Genomic DNA, 22,679 nt, shown 5'->3' on the forward strand with positions numbered 1-22,679 from the left:
TTTTATATGGCCCCCACCTTTGAATACTTTCAGACCTACTCCACAGTCCTGCAATTTCTGGCAAAGTCCCTGTCTTATACAGGCCTCCCGATGTGTCTGTTCAAATAGCACCAGGTAAGTGTTGTATCCTTCAAGGATCATTCGGACTGCAATAGTAGGCAGCTCTGAATTTGAAGTCTGTATTAGCTGACAGTGAACGTCTCAAAAAATTACTCTGTAATCATTAGCTTCAATATCTATCTCACTAAACAAAGCCTTTTCAGTTTAAGAACATATCTCCCAAGCAAATGGAAAGGTCTGTCTTTTGTTCAGATGCTGATCAGACAGTGTAATTAATCCTAAATCATATATTTGCCTTCCTATGGTGACCAAGTGACCAAGTGTATTGCAAGTGAAGTGCCCAACTATGATGAGCTTGTACTCAAGTCGTCCAGAAGGAAAAGCAAATTCCACAGTCATGATGCCAGGGACAACCCAGTCTCTCTTCACCTCTTATGCGTTACGCCCAACAGGTACAGCAGACATCCGAGTGGCCTTCCCCAGCCTATTGCCCTTCCTATGGCAGCTGTGTTTTGACACATACAGTCCTACTCTCCCCCACTGTCTCTTTGCTCCTAAAAAGAACACGGTCACAGCACCGCCTATGGATCACCCTCATTACCCTGTTATAAACCATCGCTCAGCTTGCCACATGCCATTCCACTAAAGAGCTGCTTGTGGAGATGTCATGTATGGAAAAGGGTGGTTTCTCTTTAGGCACTGCACACTATAGGCTCTGCCATGCAAAGACGTGGCCTAATTTGTGATAATCTAAAACAAGGAAGAGGCAGCATATTCTTCCAAGTGTTCACAGTACATTGCTGTTTCACATAAGACACTTAAGTGTCGCCTGTTCCCATAGGGATGCTCAAGTATAAAAATGTCCTTAGTGTGTGCCTGAAACAGATGTTCTCTACGGTCCCCTAGAAGAGTGACTGGATTGTGACATGCGTTTGCAGAAGACCAAGCAGAGGACAGAATGGCTTCTAGACAACCATCTACTTAACAGCTGCATAATGTAGGATTTTATGCAACTACGTGGGAGAGGCAAAAAAAAGGACTTTGTACTGTAACAGCTTAAGGAGGAATACTTGTAATTGCTGATGCCACCAGCCAGAATTACTTTGTACTTCAGTTGCATGAATAATAACCAGTACATTAGGATGAAACTGACACTATCAGAGCAGCATAAGTGAACGTTCGCTACTGAGTCACCAAAAAAAGTTACTTTCAAGTATTTATCTTCATTTGTCTTGGGTTATTCAGAAAAGCCAACTGTGATAAAAGGAATCTCAAAGGACAACAGGATTTCTTCATGATGACAAAACACAAGTCAAAACTTCCTGTAACTTCTGGGAACGGAATGAAATGTTTGGATTTTTTTCTTTCACATCTTTCAAGAAACATGAAACAAATTATAAAAAACTCCCATGATTGGTCTACGAATTTACGTTTCAAAATCCTGGGGTACTATAACACTCATTTCTAAGATGACAAGTCTATATTTAGCAAGACATTTTTTAAAACCCTCCATTTTTTTTTTGTCTTATGACACTTCCAAAGAGACACAGAGATGAAGACAGAACAAAACAGGAAACGATTTAACTACAAAAGTGAGAGGAAAAACTGCTCATGGTTAAATGCCATATTTGTTATTAAGTTTAACCTCTTCAACCCTTCTCTCTCATCTTAAGTCATAGCTTTATTCAAAGCTGAACATAGTGACATAGCTATCCTAAAGATTTTCAAAATGTAGTGTTCTTACCTGTTTTGGCTGCTCAATGATTTGAAGATAAGGTCCGTCTGCTAACATAAAAGAAAGAAGAAATGTCATAATGCAAATTATATTCCTATTACAATGAAACATAAGTTACAGGGATAAAATGGATATCCTTGAATATCTTGAAATTTTTTGAAAGCACCCACGTATCTTCAGAACTTAAGTAAAATTCTAATAACTAATTTATCAGTTGGGAGTCTACCATTTGTAACCTTTACCAAGACCACTGGAGTAAGAAGGGATTGATTAAATAACAAAAGCTACTTTTAGCTCAGAGGACCTAAAGGAGTAATTCAGATCACCCAGTTAAGACTCTGAGCAGTGAGTAAAAATTGGATCCTCTCCTTGCCACGGATGAGCTGCCTGGCCTTCTTGAGCTAAGGTTAACTTTTGTATTTAAACCCCTTGGGCTCTAAAGACTATATTCACAAGCCTTGGCCCTGGGGCTTCCTACCAACTAGGTGCTTTTGAAAGTTGAGAGCCAATCGGTAGCTCTGAGGTATGGGAATATAGGAGGAATTCAAGCTGTCTCAACATGTCCTAACAGTCAGAGCTGCTTTAAAAAATGGAACTGAGGAGACTAAACCATTTACATTCTTTCGATAATTTCAAATGTACTTCTAAATATACTGCTCTGCTGTGCCTCTAAAACATTGAGCACACTCTATTTGACTATATGCAGACTCTTTAATGAAATCCATCTTTGTGCATGTTGCTGACACACTGGGTTATGTTCCAAGAAATTCTGATTGTTTTTTCAAAGAAGGCTTATTAGCTTCAACAACTTGAAACCTTGCACTATTCCCTGAATCTTAGCTAACTTCACAACACAAACCTCATTCAAAACGCACCAGTTTAAATAGCCTTCGAGCAGACCCTAAATCCAATGACAACTCGGTGCCACCAGAGCTCAGAATTAATCACCTCGTCAAAGGAAGCTCCAACTCTGATCAATTGGATTATTTACACAGAGAGGAGGAAAGCTCTCTAGGTGGATGGGTGTGAAACGCCTCTTCAAATGCAAGCTATTCCTGAGGCTGAAAACAACAGTTCTGCGAGGTATAATTTCCTTCCTGTCTCTTGACAAGCAAAGAAGAGGATTTGGGTTTCAATGCTAAAAAATCAGTTGTTATCAAAGCAGACCCCAAATGACAGCTTCACTGTGAATGCCTGCACAATATATTGCCAGCTATATTCCTGTTGAGTTTATGCATCATCACTTATACCCTGCTGAAGCTATTCATGCTGAGGAATCTAGCAAGCTCACTGGGACACATGAAACCTCCAGAAGAGACAAGCTACATCTATACGGCAGGGCCTGAAAGCAAAAAAAAAGCATATTGTGCCTTGCCAGCATCCACGAAAAGGTATGGTCAGCCTCTGAACATCTGTACCACCTGCAAGTACCATGCTATCCAGCTACCTCAACCAGGTAGTACTTGGCTTGAGCACAGAACGACATGCTTGCTTCAACTTCAGCGTCCACTGATAATTAAAAATGGCAGAGGATTAATTCATTTACAATTTGCAGTATCACAGTGTGTCCTCTGCTCCTCAATACAACTTTAATAAAAGAGACCTTCACGTCCTCAGACAACACAGTTCGTAACTGATTACTCTCAAAATGAAAAGTTTTGATAAATATGCTAACAGATAGAATTATTATTTTGCTGTCAGAGTCAGCAAAACTGAATTAACTTCATGCTAAAGGTCCATTGCAAATGCCAGTCACAACAATTTCACATAAAAAGATAATTTAGTTCCCAAATCCAACACTCTTCCTGTGAAAAAGTAAACAGTGCTACAATTAAAATCTTTAAAGTCATGTAAAGCAACTGCTTCAAGACCATACACACATTACTTTACACTAGAAATCAGGAAAAACATTTTGGGCTTTAGAAAGTTTAAAAGATGTAGATTAATTAATTAGTTTTAGTGTGGTTTTATGCTCTTTTTTCTGACTAACATGGAGTCAAGATGAGTAAAGTTGAGTTTAAGCATGATACTGGCACTTGAATGTAAGACCGCTGTTCACAGATCTCTAACTCTCTCCATGCATTAGGCACCTAACATTTTATACTTTAACAATCCAGAGGCCTTGTATCTTCTGGGCACTGGCAGAAGCAATTCACTTTAAATACAACCACGTAGCTCAACTCTCAACCAAGCCTCCAGGTCAGGGCCTGCCAAGCAGTTGTTCTTCGGCTGTCTTCCCCTTAGGAATTCACTTTCAAGGCATATACTTGTGATTAGAATCGGCACAAAACCTTACTGCTCCCTCTTAAGCATGAGCCAGAAAAACAAAGTGCTCTTTTATACAAAAGCTACTACGTGGTTCCAGCAGTCCCCCAGGATGCAGCAGACCCAGGTTCAAGACTTTCCTCCGCATGAGGGAGTTCAAAGTCCTAAGAGAGGGATTTCCATTATATTGGCCTAGTGGAAAGCTCAAGGGGAATTGTTTGTACTACTGAGACGGTTTCACCTTGCATGGCATTTGTGAAAACTCTGGAAAATGGAAAACTTAGGACAGTAGTACTAATGCCCCCTTGGGAAAAAAACTTCTAAAAAGCATACAGATATATTAAAAAATAAAGTATTTTACATACCAATACTAAGAAAGTGCAAAAAAGGGTGCAGTCTGCTATCATTAATCAGTGGTAATAAACATTAACTGATCATATACCCATGTATTAAAGACAAAGCTTTGCAAGGTCTTATTTTAGCCTTTAGATTTTATGAATAAACATTTTCTCTTTTCTTACGACTAAGTAATTCTCTGGTACAGCATTTGAAGCAGATCTGAGTAAGTGGACAGAGAAGGCACACTAATACAAGGCACTTGATTATACCAGAAATGCTATCTAGAAATAAAGCAGAAATATTAAAGGTAACTTTCAAGCCTAAGTGACATATTATTTTGACTATGAAATGGATTTTGCTTCGCAAAGGTCTCATCCAGCTGTCTTCCCTAAGCTCTGAATACTTTCCAGAAGTACGTTAGACAGACAGCCTAACATTTGCTGTGTGGTCCCTTCTCTGTCTCTTCCTCCCCCTCTCTCAAATCTTTTCCCCAGGAGGGGGAATGTGAAATAAACCAAGGTGTTTTGCACAGGGAAGTTTTTAATAGTTGATTTCTATTAGTAGGCATGTCTGGTCTACGCAGATGGCAGGAAGCTGAAGATGTACACCTTGTAAATGGCACGTATAATGATGAGGTTTGTGACAACCTTTTGCACCTCTGTTCTAGGCTGGTCAAGTTGTTGGTGAGGAACCCCCCTTTAAGAGTTACACAAACAGAAGGAGGAACACTACTAAACACACAGCTTGAGCTCCACGTTTGCCCCAGAGAGGCTGAAGCAGCATACAGTCACGGAGTTGGCCTCCACACAGGGATGACTCCCACAGCTGCCAAGAGCCGAGTTTTGACATGAGACTGCTCACGACTTGCCTGGCACTGCTGCACAACCAGGAGGGCTATGAACGGCAACTCGGTCATGCAGTCCTCCAGCCTGGAGGGGGTTTGGTGCAGAATGCCACATCCTGATACTCTTCAATGCTTCCTTTTCTGTCTTCTCGCCTCGCTTGCCACAGGCCAGCTCACATCCCGCTGCCTCCCCTCCAGCCTGACTCACAGTCGCACTTCCCCACATCTTCTCCAACTGCTACATTTCTTCATTTTCCTTCCTGTCTGAGTCAGAGGCCCTCCTGCATCTTGACACTCCCACCGCTTACATTCTTTCTTCCTCTTGACAGGCCTCACCCTGCGCACACAATTCCCAAAGGAGCACCCACTGAGGTGTGCTCTTTCCACCACAGCCAAGTCAAGAGTTTGTGAGGTTGGGAGGATATAGGCAGCTGTATTGCATCCTGCCCTTGTAATTGCGTGCTGTTTTACCCAGTGGATATGGATGAAACCACTCTCAGCCTCTAGGTCTTGGTTATAAAACCCAATACCAACTCTCTTGTGTCCATCCTGGAAGTGGTATCTTGCTGCTAAAAGCTCAGACTCCAGATCTAGTCTCTTATCCTTCCTTAAGGCCTGTTGTAGACATAGACCTGTTAGAGCAGGTCTATGGCAGAGGAGAGCCACGAGGATGATCAGAGGGCTGGAGCACCTCTCCTGTGAAGGCAGGCTGAGGGAGCTGGGGTTGTTCAGCCTGTAGAAGAGAAGGCCCTGGGGAGACCTCACGGCAGCCTGCCAGTACCTAAAGGGGATCTCCAGGAAAGCTGGGGAGGAACTCTTTGTCAAGGTGACAGTGATAAGACAAGGGTGAATGGTTTTAAACTAGAAGTGGGGATATTTAGATTAGATATTAGGAAAAAAATCTTTACTCAAAGGGTGTGAGGCACTGGAACAGGCTGCCCAGAGAAGTTGGGGATGCACCGTGTGGCTTAACCCAGCAGGCAGCTAAGCACCACACAGCCATTCTCTCACTCCCCCGAGCGTCATCAGGGAGAGTACAAGGAAAAAGTACAAGAACTCGTGGGTTGAGATAAGAACAGTTTAATAAGAAAGGAAGAAGAAAAAAAAAAATTAAAATCCCAAGTGATGCACAACGCAATTGCTCACCAGCTGCCAACTGATGCCCAGCCAGTCTCTGAGCAGCATCCGCCTCCCCCCAGCCATTTCCCCCAGTTTTATTTTCAACATGATGCTACGTGGAACGGGACATCCCTTTGGTCACCACGGATCAGCTGTCCTGGCTTTGTCCCCTCCCAGCTTCTTGTGCTCCTCGTTGGCAGGGCAGTATGAGAAGCCAAAAATCCTTGACTCAGTGTAAGCACTGCTCAGCAACAGCTAAAAACATTGATGCGTTATCAGCATTATTCTCATCCTAAATCCAAAACATAGCAACATATCAGCTACTACGAAGATTAGGAAAATTAACTCTATACCAGCCAAAACCAGGACACCCCATCCCTGGAAGCGTTTAAGGCCAGGCTGGATGGGGCTTTGAGCAACCTGGTCTGATGGGAGGTGTCCCTGCCCACGGCAGGGGGTTGGAACTAGATGGTTTTTAAGGTTCCTGCCAACCCAAACCATTCTGTGATTCATAAGTCCTCCCCCTCAGGGATCTACCCTTACAGGAAGGCTCTGCAAAATTTAAAGTGTGATATTTAAAGCAAGATGTTTAAAGCAAGCAGCACATGGGCTTTGCTTAACCTGTTTCCTCCCCCATTTCACTCTCCAGAAGATTTAGAAAAAAACACCAAAAGCTGTAGGCAATTCTGCCCATGCTTATGGACTAGGGCTGCTGCCGTGGGACCAGGAAATGAACACCCATCTCATTTTTGCTGATGGTCAGGCTTCCCTGAATCTCCCACTAAGAATAACTGTCTCTTTGAGAAAATATGAAATAAAGCTTCTCTCTCTTTTTTTTTTTTTAAAGGGCATGCTTTATTCTTCTATACCTTTCCTGGTTCTCAACAGCAAGCATTGCAGAATGTTGGGCAGAGGAGGTTAAATAATACAAGAAAATGTAATTTGAGCAGCCTTTTCAGCTGCTGATGGTCCTGCTTCAACTTCACAGGCTTAGTCTGACTGGAAAAAAATAAAAAAAAGAAAAAAAGAAAAAAACAAACAAACAACAACTGAGAGCCAATGGCTAGTTAGATGAGAGCCCCTAATAAACAAAATAAGTGACCGGTTCCCCCAAACACCCCTCTCTCTCTCCCCCCGCCTGAGTACTCTGCAATACGGTTATAGATGGTCTTGTATAATCAGGAGTAAGAAAGAAACACCTGAAATTATAAAATACTTTGCTAAGAGTTCTGCCAATGTCCTCTCCAATTTCAGGCACCACTTTATCCCTCCACTACACAGTGGACATCAGACTGCTGCATATCTGCTTTTACACTGCCTTAATACCTGCTGCAGATAATTCTCTTTCCATCCCCTACATCATCAAGGGTTAGTACCTGACTCTCAAAGGCAGGATGCTTCCTAAGGAGCCAAAGAACCTGCTGACTTCATGCTACACCATGCCTGCTACTGGGGGTATTTTAAATGCACAGCTTGGTCCTACAGCTTGTGCTGTTACGGTAGTTGTTATAAATATAACCTTTTTTCACCCAAGGTACACAGAGACCACTTCTCCTTCTAGTTTTAAATGTAAATGTAAAACTTGAACCAAGTAACTACCTACTACAGGTTTAGAGCCAAAATAACCAAGCACTGACTGTAATTTTTACTTAAAACTGATATACGTGAGACAGAAAAAAGTGGGTAGAGAGATCTGAGCACTGACAAATGCAAAGAGAAAATCCTTGCCCCGTCGCCTCAAAGGTTTTCCAGTATTACTGTAAATATTAATGTAACAGCAGAACATCTATCATTAGAAAGTCCCCAAATTCCCCAGCTATTTGTTGAATCACCTACACTGGCATGATAAGGCAATTCAGTTATACATTGAAACTGCCTGCCAATGTAATACGTCTGACAATGCGCATTTATGAACGTAGAGATTGAAAGATGTAGGCACCACACCAAATCATGAGCAATAATTAATGTCCTTGGATCTTTGTGTTTAAATCATCCAATTGTACTAAACAAAAATCCTTTTTAGAACACTTATTTCACCTTCTCTGTATCTTGACTGGAAGTACTTTTGGAAAATCCCACTTGAATTTGTAACTGGTCTTCTTGTATAGAAAGAAATAACTAGTTCCTGCTTAGAAACAACCAGAACGTAATATATAAATTATTATATTACATTATAACTAAAAAGCTAGCTATCGAAACACCATAGTTTCAAGCAGGGGAGGAAGTAAGTATTATAGTGATAGCACTCAAGAAACAAAATCATTAGATAGCATTGAATTGACAACCTTTTCTGAAATTTATGATTGAGCTTTTGTTTGTAATAATTTGAAATCCACACTTCTTAATTAAATCCCATTTTGTACACGGGGAATGTGCCACCTATATTTCAGCAGTAGACAAGAGCAGTGCCGTAAAAAAAAAAAAAAAGAAAGAAAGAAAGAAAAAAGGACAGTTTCTAAGTAATTTTGCGAATAAAGGATACAGCTAGACTTAGACTTGAAAGAGTTTTCTGTGATTCTAGATCTCAGTGAATTCTTGACTCCCTGACGTGATTTTAAAAACAGCTGTTTTCTAGTTTAGACAGGACATAGATATCTGAAAATCAGTTTTATATATCTGAATAATTTGTATGGAATGAACCTGGCATGAAGAGTACAAAGTAAGCTTAAATAGTAATGTGTAAAAAAGATATAATTCTGGGGAAATCAAAATTCCAATAACCTTATTCGTTCCTTAGAAACTCTGGGAGAACAGTGAAAAAAGAAGCCCTTGGTATATAACTTACAAGCCCTTTAATCTTACACAGACGAATCTTACTGTATAATTACACTGCCTTAATAAAAACAGTGCAAACAAATGATTGCAACATTCATTTGCTGGATGCCTGTCCATATTTGTCAAGAGCTTTGCTCATCGGAACATTTTATCTTGAAACAAAATTATCTGTACCATATGTGTTTCTTGATCCTTCCTCGCTAATATTCAGTCAAGAGAACTTGAAGTATGGTTTAAACCAGGAAGCACTGAAACAGTAAACATGCCTTTATTTTTCAATCAGCATTTATTTTTACGTTAAAGTGGAATTTTACCTATGAAGTAAAAGGCTAATACTGTTTATTTCATTCTATCCTTTACACTTTTGCTGCTGTCAAGTGTATCAAATATATAAAAAAAAGCAAAAACACAAAGGGGATTTGCTCTTTCAACAAAACAAAGCCATCTGTGATATAGAAGATACTACCTACATCCTTACACAACCAACTCAAACAGATCAAATCTACAAGAGAAAGTTGCCATGTTAAAAGACATTAATAACTATACTGGAGATGGTAAATCAAGAAAAAACTCATATAGTTAAATAGATTTTTAATTCCCACCTCCTTTCCAATCAGCCATTTTAATAAATTAAGCAGGAGAAACATAGGATTTTCTAAATTCAAGCAAAATTAATAAAGAAATTTAATATGCAAAACCAGACCTAAATTGATCAAGCAGCTAATACTGGCTGACATATAACACACACATTTGATATTCTTGTTCTGGAACCATACTGGAAGAACTGCATATCAGGCTTTTGCAGAACACTATTTGGTTATTTTCAGTGTTCGGTTGCAAAATTTGACTCTGAACTTTCAAACTGGTGTTATTATTCAGGAAGTTGTCAGGTACTTTTAATACCAGACAGCCACAGTACAGGAAACAGCGAAGTCACTGAGAAGGAAAAACACATTCGAATGATACAGGAAGTTGAATACACTCTACTTTTTATTAGTGAAAAACAAGCACCTTAAGAATTATTACAACAAATGTTCAAGAGAAAAAAAAAAGTACATATTGTACTCTGCAAACTGGCAATACAAACATTAGAGGTCACTGATGATGCAAATTAAAAAAATAAATTAAGAAGAGGTCACTCAAAGCTCTTTGGTCACTCAAATCATTTAACTGATTGAAACTTTCAGTTTCTGTACAAGTCAAATGAAAATCACTTTGTCTCACTCTTGAAACTTTCATGAGGTTAAATATGAAGTCAGTCCAACATTAGTCTAGTTGACAACTTTGTATATAGTATTAAGAAATACAATAGTGTAAACAAAACAATCGCTGACAAGAATTTCACACAAAAGAAAAACAAAACTGGAAGAAACAGCATGAAAATAGCACAATCCGATAGCAACAGTTCCTACCTGTTCGTAGTGGTAAGTCTGAAGTGATGTAACCTGTATTATTAAATATTGTATTCATTCCCATGAACTGGTCCATTGCAAACATCTGTATTGAAAAAGAGTATACTCTTCATTACTACACACATAAATAGTTTCATAAAGTAACTTTCAGCAAAGAACTTCAGAGTTCTCTGCAAATATTCAGGCTCCAATAAGTAAACATTTTGTATCTAGTTTATTTCTGCTGGCAACAGCAATGCCAGCAAAGTTGATGGTAGGGACAAAATTTCACGAATCTTACATGACTGCACTGAGCTCAGCACAATTTCTAAGCACGCATTTTGCTTACAGACAGTAACAGCTGTTTGTTCAAAAGATCTTAGAGGCCAAATTCTGAAAATGTGACCTTAGATGTCTTGCACAAGGCCTTGTTGAGAGCCATGTGAGTTTTCATTTCAACTTCTGTGATAAAACCCCACCAGACTACATTCCTTATTCAAATACATTTACAAGCTCTAATGCAAAAAAACGGTATGCCCTGGTTAAATTGCAATTTTTGTTTTGAACATAGACATGTCTTAATCCATTGAAATGTTGTCAAGTATGAATCTTCTAAAGTGGAGCAAGCACAAAAGAGAAAATCATCTATTTTTGGAAATTAAAGTGAGTAGAAATGATCTGTTCTTCATTCAGATAAAATTCTCACAATTAAATCATAAAATGACCTAATGAGATCTGGAAGAGTGGCTGAAGAGCCAGACCTTTTGATCTGTGTAAGTGAAGGGACGTTTTAGTCATCTGTATGAATGCAAATCTCACCAAAAATGACATAAAGTGGCCTTTTAGGGCATAAGGGGCCTCTTTTTCAGATCATGTCCAATGCCCACAACAGAAAGAATTTCAGAGCAAGTGTCCCAGGCAGATAGGGCATAAAAATGAGTATGGTTTTCAACTGCTTCTTGCAAACAGGCCTGGCTTTCCTTCTCACTTTAGCCATTTCACCGGTGGTGAGGTACTTCACAGATCATGTAAAGACCAGCTTAGGGAAAAAAATAAAAGCTAGATTCCCCTCAAATTTGATTTCTGCCAATAGCTGAATGCATTTAAATTTGCATGTTTTGGGGTCTAGGAAATGACAGGACAGCACAACAGGAAGGCAACACAGAGAGCTAGAATAGAATACAGGGATATTGAAAATACACAAATATAATACACTTACTTGGGGATCTGACACTCCCATAATATAGGGATCTTCTCCTGCCATTTTAAGTCCTGAAACACAAGAAGAATTATCAGAACTCTCATTTTTTTTCGGAGTAGAGCAATTGAGAAGGATGAAAACTGTTGGAGCTAAAAGGTTCATCTCTGACCCATCCTGATTTACCTACGACGTTAATGATTTCTAAAACACCCCTAAAATTCCCCAGTATTTGCAAGGGTTAGGGACAGGAGATGCTACAGAGAGGGTCTTCCATTGCCTGCTCCCAAGCAACTCAAAACTCCTGACATTAAAGTCCTGAAGTCAACATTTACTGCAACTTCATTTAAATTAGGAATTAATTTGTTTCTGTCTTTACCCTGGCTATTCTGTTGTTGGAGTTCAGGCAGAATCATCATCATAGTTCAGCAAAGACAGCACTCCGCATTTTCATACAATAAGACAGCATCAGGGCATTAATGAATTAATTAATTGTTTCTTGTAAAGTACTGCTAAATACAAGATTAGGATCCCCAAGAAAGAACATTCAATACCTTTTTCTTTAAATAAAAAAAAAGAGTCAAACATCGACTAACTTTAACGCCTTTATTTCCTGAGGTCCACAAGTGGTTGGCACCAAAAAAATCTTTAGTGCTGACAGTGATATACGGCTGTACAACGTACGTAACCCCCTCTCACGGGTCTTGCTGGACCAGTGGGAAATTGTAGCCTGCCTTACGCAGGGGACATAATGGCAAGCCAGTAGCAGAACCTGGAAATTTTCTTAGGAATTGTTTAGGTCTATTATAAAAGATAAGTGTTATTTCCCTGTGTGTAAATATTATTGAAAGAATTACAATTTCATTTGTGTTGATCTTACTGAAAAGGGCTCTCCAAGGGCATATCTGAAAATAACCATAGAGACGATTTCAGGAGACTCATGTCTGCGTACATGCAGACACCCTAAATAAGGGTAATAAGTAATAAAAGATACAAATGTGTTGCTAGCTCTCATATTCCACTACAGTGAACATGAACCACGTTTTCCAGCAAAGCAAAGCAACCTGTGAAAACCTACAGCCCTACGGAAGAGAGTAGCAAGCAAGCAGTAAACCAGTACAGAAAAACTGAGTCACCACGTACCTTCTACAGGAATTAGAAAGGCAACTATCAAGAAGACAACTGGAATACTTAGGTACTTCACTTTGACAGAGACAAAGCTCCAAAGACAACATACAGCCACCCATCCCACACAAGCAGAAAATGGAAGAAAATTTTAAATGGTGAAATAGGAGGCACTTAATACACAGATGACTTCTAGCAAAGAGGTCTGTGAAGGTAAAAGTATTTTTGAACCTAGAATATACAAGCGTTTGGTCATGTATAATTCAAGTTTAGACAGAAATATCTACTAGATAATACTCAGTTGCAGTATTTGAGTAAATATTAAATATTTGGTCATAAGATTTCAGCCAAAAATGGGTAGCAGATATAACGAGCAGCCACACTCACCCATGCTGTACCTCATTACCTAATACATCAGGACTTCAGCAATATAAACACCAGTCAACCACCTTGCTTCAGAAGCACATTATGCACAGCATTATTTTCATGAATAATTTGCTATTATTACCAATCTTTATAGAAAAAAATTAACATCCAAGGCATTTGTAATGAAACCTGCAGTATAGAATGAACTTTACTAAGATGTGTTTCATTGACATCTCAGTTCCATAAGAGAAACAAACAAATATATTGCTTATCACCAAGTGACAAGTTATTGAAATCACTGAATCTGTAATTCAGTTTTTGGCAAACACTTCCCGATTAAAGCTGTAGGTGTTATGGTAAATAACCTGAGGACCTCAACAGCCAACATTTCTTAGGAAGTGTCAGGGTATACCCACTGATGCACACTGATTAGCCAACAAGAGTGCAAATGCCGGATCTCTTCTGCACAAGAGAATAAAAACTGGCCCCAAAAGCCTTGTTTTGTGATCTCTTATATTTAATTGCTGTTTCATGGGTCACATAAGCAAAATTGTTTCAAAATACCTAAAATACCTAGATAACAGTAATTACACGTGTTCAGGAAACAAAGCTTCTGAGGAGCCAAGATCAACAGCATCTGCCCACTTCCCAGATTGCTGATTGCATGTTTCTTTGCAAAACTTTCAAACAAAGCATCTCCCAGCTTTAACTTTAAGCCTAACATGATAGATTTCACAACATATGCCACCATCTTTGCCCTATTCTGGTTTCTTGGACTGCCTCGCTCCCGGTCCAGCAGAACCCTGTGGAGGAAGGTTTGCACACCTGCTCTGCTTCCTGGTTACATTTACAACGATGTGCTACGTGACTTCAAAGTGGAAAAATACCGCAGAGGCAGTATTTCTGAAAATTTTTCATTTCAAGACCCCTGATACCAAAATTCAGGCAGAAATGACAGCTTTGTCTGTCAGAACCTGTCCTTCAAAATTCACCTGATCAAAACCGTCTTTTCTGCTTTTTTGGCTAATGCAGTGAACAACAACGTCCCAAGAGCAAAACTGCAGTCACTGGAGATGAGAAGCAGCAGTTAGGTACCTGCACAGTGCCCAGCTGCTGTAGATATGTAGTGAGGAGTTTGTAACGAGATATTAAGCCCAATCTCTCTGGCACCAAAAGCACAGGTGTCTCTTACTTAAGCTCGTTTGTGTTCAGCAGTCAGCTGCAATGCTTCGGGGAAAGGTTAAAGACATTCTCCCTGGCATGACTGCTAAGCCAGTTTAATATAAACATGAGATGATTTAGATGTGCAAATATATGGCTTTGTGTATGTAAACTGACACTCGAGTGCCGTTGCAGGGCCTAGACAAAAATTAACCCAGCAGTTTAAAATGACCCGTCTAAATGACTGAGAGCACTCTCTGTTTCATTACATGCTTTGTCCTCTTTGAAAGCCAAATGACAAAAAAGTTCCAGGAGTACTACTTCCAAATTAGCATTTTTTTTTGCTTCAGATTTATTTAGTTATCAAATCTCTAACCTTCCTCTTCTTGGAAAAAAAATAAAATAAAAATCTAGGAAGGGTCAATAACATGACAAAAAAGAAAGAGAATCAGACCCAAGCATTAAAGACAGAGCTCAACACACATAGTATAGCTTTCAATTGCCCTCTTCCCTTACTGTGTGAATTTCTACACACCTGCATGAAGTGATAAGATTAGCATCTGCCATGAGTAGCTGTGTTCACTCTCTTTATACAGAGAGCTACACGGGCTGTACTGTGGCTCAGAGATGGTTTTTATCCAAGCTATATACATATAGCAGAAAAGTCAGGTCAAAACCACATCTCTCTCATTTGAAGATGACCCAGATTAAAATTGTTTTGTGGAAGTTCATCTTGTCATATATGCCTGGTCCCCACATAATCTCCTGTTCCCCGAAGCTACACTGCGAACTCGAATCTACATTACGAAAAATACCCCTCCACCTGCAGACCACAACCAACCACAACATTCTCCACCCTGGAGATCCTCTCAAGTCTTTCAGATAATGGGGCCCAGGAAACTAGATGTTTCAACTCACTGTATTTTTAGTGTGACTATTCAACGATGGGTAAAGGAACCTCAGGTAGCCCCTAGCACGATGGGAAACCCTAATATCCAGCTAAATTTATTCAAAACCACACAGCTGGGCTTGCGGAGAGAATTTAAGTATGTGTAGGCATATGCGTGCACTTTTCCTTTCTCCCTACAGTGGCTCTTTTTCTTGTGAAAAAGGTTAGAAAAAGAGAAATTAATAATAATAAAACAACAAAAACCAGGAAGATATATGTACACACACATATATGGAAGCTGATGGGATTGCACCGATCTAACCAACCGACCAGGAGAACATAGCGGCAGCTACTTGGCCTCACTGCTCCTCATTAATAACTGCATAACACCAGGCACAAGTAGCCACAGTTGGCAGAACACGAGTTCATTTACTGTTTTCTGAATATTTGTTTTAAAGCCTCATATTGATCAGGCATTTAAATTGGAAATACCATAATTCATGTGGGAACGCTCTCATCCAGGAATGTGATTCCTCGTTTCTATTTATCTCCATCATTTGATTTCAGGGCCCTTCTCTGCTGTTCTCCAACGTCCACTGTGTTTAACTACCTTTTTTCCCCAAATAAATAAATAAAGAAAGATAGGCTTCTCAACCAACTTTTGTTAGCACCCTGATTATTTGGAGGCCAGGTCTTTCCCTCTGTTGTTTCTCTTCAACTTTCCAGCCTGAATTTTCCAATAAGGTAAACCATTTTCCTCTTTGATGCCAATACCCAACCTACAAACACAGAACCGGACATTTCCCCTACTACCTTTGCACAGACAAGCATAACTCAATGCAAAATTCTTGGTCAATGAGGAATAAAACTCCAGTGTCTGATCCAGATACTAACAGTCCAGTTATTTCAGAAAACATTTCCACTCATCTCACCCGGCAGCTGCACGCCTGTTAAAAAACTGAGACTTCAGATCTCATTCTTTTTTCTTTCTTTGATCTCCTAACACTAGCTGGGATAAAACTTGAACAGTCTATACACTAACAGTTTGGGATGACTTCTTATTCCTCCCAACAGGAAATAAAATCATTTGAATATTACCCTAAATACCTGCAACACCCCCTGGCTCCCAGCCCCGAAGGAAACTTGAGGTTTAGTCTCCCAAATCTGAACAGTTGTATTTTGAAGTGTGCTAGTGAACTTACACTTGAAGCTAACACTTCGTATGGGATCAGAAAAAAAAAGAGAGATGCTTCCTTTCCCAGACCTTCAAAGAGACATGGTAAGCAGGTCTCTACTTTTCACCTATCTTCTTTGAGTCTGAATTTATTTTTTCTTTAATCAGTTTGCAGAAACAAAGGATGAAGTTTCACCAATATGTCTATCCTACAAAGACTTGCCTTATCATAAGAGGGTGATGGCTGGTGAAAACTCTTAACAACCACTCAGCTCTTAAATTCTCTGTACTTAGAGCCAACCAAACAAAATAAAAGCATAAAAACTGATGTGACGTAATACCCATTATAACCTCAGAAAATGAACGCAAAAGACTAGCATTAAGGTATTTGCCTGATGTGTTTTAAAATACAAAGCATCAACTCATTCTTTCTAAAACTTGCCCTTTATTTTTTTAATTAGTTCATCATCAAGACTGAGTTCAGGACAGATTAATATTTCATGGAAGAGGGTTTGGTTATAGCACTGACCAGATTAACAGGGCAGGAGTTAATAAGACAGTCTGTAAAAGGCAGACTGAGGATGTGTGTGTTAGTGGATCATGATCTTTAATACTCAGAGATTGTTACAGTCCTGAACTGGAATTGGCCTGACAGTGTAAAGAAACTTCTATGTTGAAGAACACCTATCTCCTAGGAGAAATTTTTACGTACAAGATCTACCTCTTCTCACCTTTTAAGGCTGGGATTCAGAAGGCAAAAGCAGCCTCAAAACAAGAGAAACTCAACTATTACACTTAACTGACTTGATATATTGAAAGCACAGTTCTTTCTGCACGTTTTCTAGCAGTGTGTTTTTTCTCTTTAATTTGGCTTTCATTGTAATTTACCTGTTAAAAATAAACTTCAACGGGACACAATGAAAATTCACTGTGGTTATGCTCTTAGCCTGTTTATTTTGTTTATGCAAAATAGAGAAAAATAAGGATGAAGGAGAAGCAAAGACCTTTGTGTTTTATGTGTATTATGTCATGAGTATATTTGTGCTACATCAGGGCGATGAAACACAGCAGACAATGATGGCAGAGAACTGTATTTTTATGAGGCATCAGGTTTTCTGAAATCTTGTAGCAGCTCTGAAATACTGAGGTAGAAACACTAACAACACTAACCACCTTACTACACATTCTCTACAACATGTTTCACCTGGTATTGTTCACCTCTCTATTTCTTTCTTTTAGTAGTAACTACCCATCCTTGAGCCTCACTTTTCTATCAGCTGCAAACCAATCTGCATTCAGACCCGCATTTCCCGAACAGAGACGTAGGGAATGTATTGCACAATACAGACACTGCAAGCTGCTGGGCGAGGGCTGGAACCGGGACAAGAGCTGCAGTGAGATGATTTTGGCTAGAGCAAGAGCAGGCTGCTCGGACAGACCAGAGATACTGATCTCAAGCCTTCATCGCTGCAGTGCCTTAGAGCAGGGGCGCTGCCTCCTCCAAGCTCCTGGACACCTCCTCCTAGCTTATTTCCCTTGTAACCCAGTATTTTCCCCCAAAATACAGCCCCCAGGGGCACAGCTCAAGGGCAAAAGCCTTTGGGGTAGAACATAGTCTTAGAGAAGCACGGGGTGGGGAGGGGGAAAGGAAGTTTGAGACCTGCTGTCTTCTGCCTCTGCCCAAAATTGTGGCCTGTACATATACACAGGTCTTATAACGCTTCTGAGAGCGGGGCCATGACCCTGCAACAGTTATGTGAACAAGCTTTATTTTCCATAGCTTAAGCCATGTATGTTCTTCTAATCACTTTAAACCTCTAAGGCTGAATAAAATATGTTTTTCTTAACAAATATGGGATTTATTTCTGCTAAAAGCGATGTAACAACAGCAGGAATATTGTACAGGCGGGATTCCAAGCAGTTGCTGGCATTTTGAACGCGTATTGTCCAAACCTGCTTAAAGCAGGTCTACACAGCTAGGCTCCGACAGCTGTTAGCTACCAGCATCTCGCACTTCCATCACTGCTGCCGTGAGCGGAGCCTGCTGCAGAAAAAGTTTCCAAGGGGTGAATGTGGGGGAGCTGGGGAGGGAGAGAAAAAGAAGGGGGGAAAAGCCCCTCCCAATAAAGCAAAACCTTAATACAAAAAAGGTTTTATCAATGGTTATTTTATTTACATTCTCAACTACTTGTTTTGTTTGCCTCCATGATAATAAATTATACTGTTCCTGAAGTCCCTGGGCAAAGGTTAAGACTGGACCAAATATTTATCATTTAGATGAATAATGTCTTGAGGCACATGCATGAAAAATTGGGAAAATGCAAGCTGTAGACATGTACACATTTTTCCAAAGGAGGAAAAAAAAAGAAAAAAGAAGTGTGCTACAGAAAAGCAATCCCCTGGATTATTCAAAACCAGGGGTGATTAACAGCTACAGTGTTCTGCAACATGCCAAGGAAACAGAACCAAAATACTATGGGAACATCAGGCTTACTTTCACTCACATTATTGGTATAGATGTCAGACAGACAAGAAAGAAAAAGCCTTTTAAAACCTGTGAAAGTAATTGCTGGCTTGCTTGAGTTGACAAGAAGCCCAAACAATTAATTTTATTTATTTTTTAATGGATTTTAAGTCAACAAAATGGACTTAAATTTGAAGTTTGCTTTTAATGTTACAAAATTACTAATATTTCTTTATTTCTTCTCCCACCTATGGCTTCAACACTGGGGGCAGGCAGGCTGTTCTGAGGAAACTGTTCTCAGTGTAAAAATCATCAATGCTCATCAATTTCCACCAAAGCAGCATATGTAAGCTGTATTTCTTATTTCCCTTCAGCTAATACACAGAGGTATAAGCCAGGAATACGGATTTCAGTATAAGCTGTCAGTAGTGAGAAAAGGTTTGTGCAGAGGCTTTTTGCTTTGTTGTTACTCACAGACACTACTTTCCTCTGCGGATTTATCTGCAGACTGCTGCAGCAACACTACCTAACACAAAAGGACACTACAGGACCTGTGGTTTTCTTCCGCTAGTATACCAGCACACATTGCCTCCTCTTGTTATTAATTAGGTCTGCTTATTATTTCCTGTTCCTTATTATTTCCTGGGTGGGACCTGGGAGTTGTGTACATTTTCTCAATTAAAAACTGTTAAATTTTTAAAATATTTTCAAAGATGTATTACTCGGCAACAGTATAAAAACTGCCAAACGCTCAGGAAATGAAAATGAACACAGGAATTAAAGAGATTTCAAATGAGTGTGATGCTTTGAATCAGAAAACTTTGGTGCATAATTAGTGTAGGAAATCTTGAGTGAGAATTATTGACTCAGCTGACCACTATATTTAAAGAAAAAAGGATAGTGTGAGGAAATGTATTTGGCAAATACTAACTGGTCTATGTGAATGGCTCTTTTATTAAGTATCTTTATGACTGATTTTTTTTTTTTCCATAAGTATTTTAATCATTTACTTTAATAGCAAACTAACATGACAAGAGGAAACAATGATACCCTAAACACAAACTGTTTTTTTCAGGACACTGTTAGAATAACATTTAAATGTTTTTATTAAAACATATTCAAAGCAATTTAAACCAAAGGAATAAACAGTATTCAAATACAGCAGAGTTTGTTTGTCACATATGTATAATGCTAAGTATATGTAAAACCAGTGAGGTTCAACACAAAACAACTCTACCTACACTGTATTTCAGCCACACGGGGTGGTAAAGTTACTTGAACTAACCTAAAAATCATGTTAAAATGCTGTTACTGTTTGCTACAGATTAAAAAGAACCACTGAATGTTCTGTAGAAATAACTCTAGTGCATACAAAACCGTTCACCTAAGTCGAATTCTAACTTAAAGAGCACATACGCACCCACTTCATAAGCCTTAAGTGCAATGAATCATCAGTATTGAAGGGCAAACCTTTTCCTTTCTGGGGAGAGGAGAGCAGTGTTTCTCAGAAGCTAGGTAACCAGTAAAGCCAGGATTTCAGAGGTCTGGTTCACAGAAGGTTTGCAGCATCACCAGATATTTTCATATGGGTTCTGGCGTCTTACTGAAGACACAGTCCCACATTTAAAGACCAACAGCTGCAAAAGAGGGCTCAGAAAACAGCACGGGCTGTTACCACTGCAATTACCAAAACAAGTTAAGGGATTCTCAGCATCCCTTTGGTTACGAACAGCCCCTGAAAACACACCACGGCAGAAATGGTCCATGAACTAAGCGACACAACAGGCAGAACCACCGAGGTAAAACCGAGGGCAGCACCACTGCAGTTATGCCCGAGAGCCCTGCCTTGGAAAGGTCCCAATTCTGCTTTCCTTTTGGCTTCAATCTCCAGCTGCAAAGTGGTCACTAAGGCTTGTCGGGTTTGTGTTTTACAAAGAAATAAAACTCCTTCAGCCTTCATTTTTTACAGTAGGCTATAATGTAACAACAACAACAACAAGACTAAACTAATGAGACTTGAAAAAGTCTGCTCACTTTGTTTTTGTCATTTGTGCTAAAATTTGTCCATAAGTGTGCAAGCACAGATAAATACAATCTTCAAAGCAAAGAAACCAAAAACACGAACACGCACACACCCCAGACCTATTTCATCTGCAATACCGGTACAGATTGCTTTAAGGACTGAACGAAATACACAAGTATTTTAGCTTAGCTAATTCTGTGTTTTAAACGAAGGAAAAAAAAAAAAGTCTGGCACTACTTTTCAAAAGAACATAAAAGTTGAAAGGGGAAAAAATGCTAGTAGTAGCAACAGTAACTTCCTCCCCACACATGGTCTGTCAGCTCCACCTAAATGCTACACAAAGGATTTTACCTTGAGACCAGAATCATTTGAAACATCTTTCAAGGCCTTACTTCTAAAACTGTCAACAGTGTTTCAGCAGAATATCTGCTTAGATGAATTCACTGCCGACGATCCACTGGATTATTTCTACACTCAAAATTAGATGCGAACTTAGTGCCTGGCTGACCTAAAGGCACAATTAATGACAGCTGTAATTATGATGTTATCAGTGCAGAACTTTATAAAAGAGTCACAGTTTGTTTACTGGACATCAAATCACAACTTCCACTTGTAAAAATCCTGTGCCAGCCAGAAGTGACCAAGACCTGAATTTCTTTTTCACCGTTTAACCTGAAACTTTCTCTCCTCTTTGCTTTATAATAGCTGTGTTACCTTGTGTTTGAGAACCAACAAAAAAGCTACCACTATGTTGAAAAAAATATTTAAACCAACTTTAGGCTTTCCTTTAGTTGCTTAAGAAAATGAATTTCCTAAGTTGAGACTTATTTGTCTGACAAAAGAGTTGGCAAACATTTACAGCACCAAAAGGTAGGAAGATTTTAGGGAGTATTGAAGAGATCCATGAAAACACAAAACAATTAACCAGAATCTCTGAAAACTGCAGAAAGTTCTGAACAACAGCTGCACCAGAAAGCCTACTGTAAGTTAGTAAATATATACATACATTGTTTTTCCACTCTATCTTCACAGCTTCAATGCAACATTTACCATGCATGCATGTAACTATTAAGGGAGACTTGAGCTTTCTAGTCAGCAGAGAGAATCCCTGACAGTGAAGACTCATGGGCCTGCAGACGTGGTTCCTCTCCTTCCAGTGTCACCGGTGATGATAAGAAGGTAACATGAATCCCTAGCTGCACTCATTTTTGGACCCTGCATGTATTCCTGAGACAGCGGCATGGGAGGGTTTTGGGAAAAGGCAGTGATGAGGAAGAGGAACTTTATTTTTTCATGAAAAACTCCCAAAATATCTATTAATCAGCAAAGTTGAATCAGTGGCATTTATTTGTAGGTGCCCACTACTCGAATCACCTAATGCCACCTCAAAAAGGAAGTACATTTACAATTATCATTAAAATGTATTTTAAAAGTGAAATACATAGTAGCATTGAGAACAATTGCTATTTTTCAGTAAGTGAGGCAGAAAATTTTAGAACGTGCATAAAAATGAAGTACTGCTCTCTGCTTTCCCCCCCTCTCGCCCTCTCCCAAGATTAACTTTTTTCCTCTCCCGGCACACTTTTACAGCAAACTTTCTGATTCCAGAATACAAACTGCAAAAACATCACGAAGACGCTGACTGAACTGAGCATCTACAGTTATGAACTTTATCTGCTACAACATCATTTTTTTTTAAAAGACACCCAACGTGACATGAAATGAAACAAAGCCATTCAGTTTTACAACCT

At 39.4% G+C, this 22,679-nt stretch overlaps 1 protein-coding gene across 2 annotated transcripts in view; it reads right to left on the minus strand.

Annotated features, from left to right (window-relative positions):
• The window catches only part of NFKB1 (nuclear factor kappa B subunit 1), a 58,086-nt gene that overhangs the window by 33,989 nt on the left and 1,418 nt on the right, over nucleotides 1-22,679 (minus strand). Inside the window, exons 2-4 of one of the 2 annotated variants that reach the window (XM_083835507.1) lie at nucleotides 11,748-11,800; nucleotides 10,550-10,634; nucleotides 1,805-1,842 (exon numbers count right to left, since the gene is read on the minus strand). In XM_083835507.1, the coding sequence (XP_083691633.1) occupies nucleotides 1,805-1,842; nucleotides 10,550-10,634; nucleotides 11,748-11,792 (168 nt within the window). In that variant the 5' untranslated portion in view covers nucleotides 11,793-11,800. Of the gene's footprint in view, nucleotides 1-1,804; nucleotides 1,846-10,549; nucleotides 10,635-11,747; nucleotides 11,801-22,679 lie in introns of both variants that reach the window. The other variant, XM_083835506.1, reaches the window with a different exon arrangement.

The sequence above is a fragment of the Anser anser genome, assembly GCF_964211835.1.
Source record: "Anser anser genome assembly, chromosome: 4".
Classification (NCBI taxonomy): Eukaryota; Metazoa; Chordata; class Aves; order Anseriformes; family Anatidae; genus Anser; species Anser anser.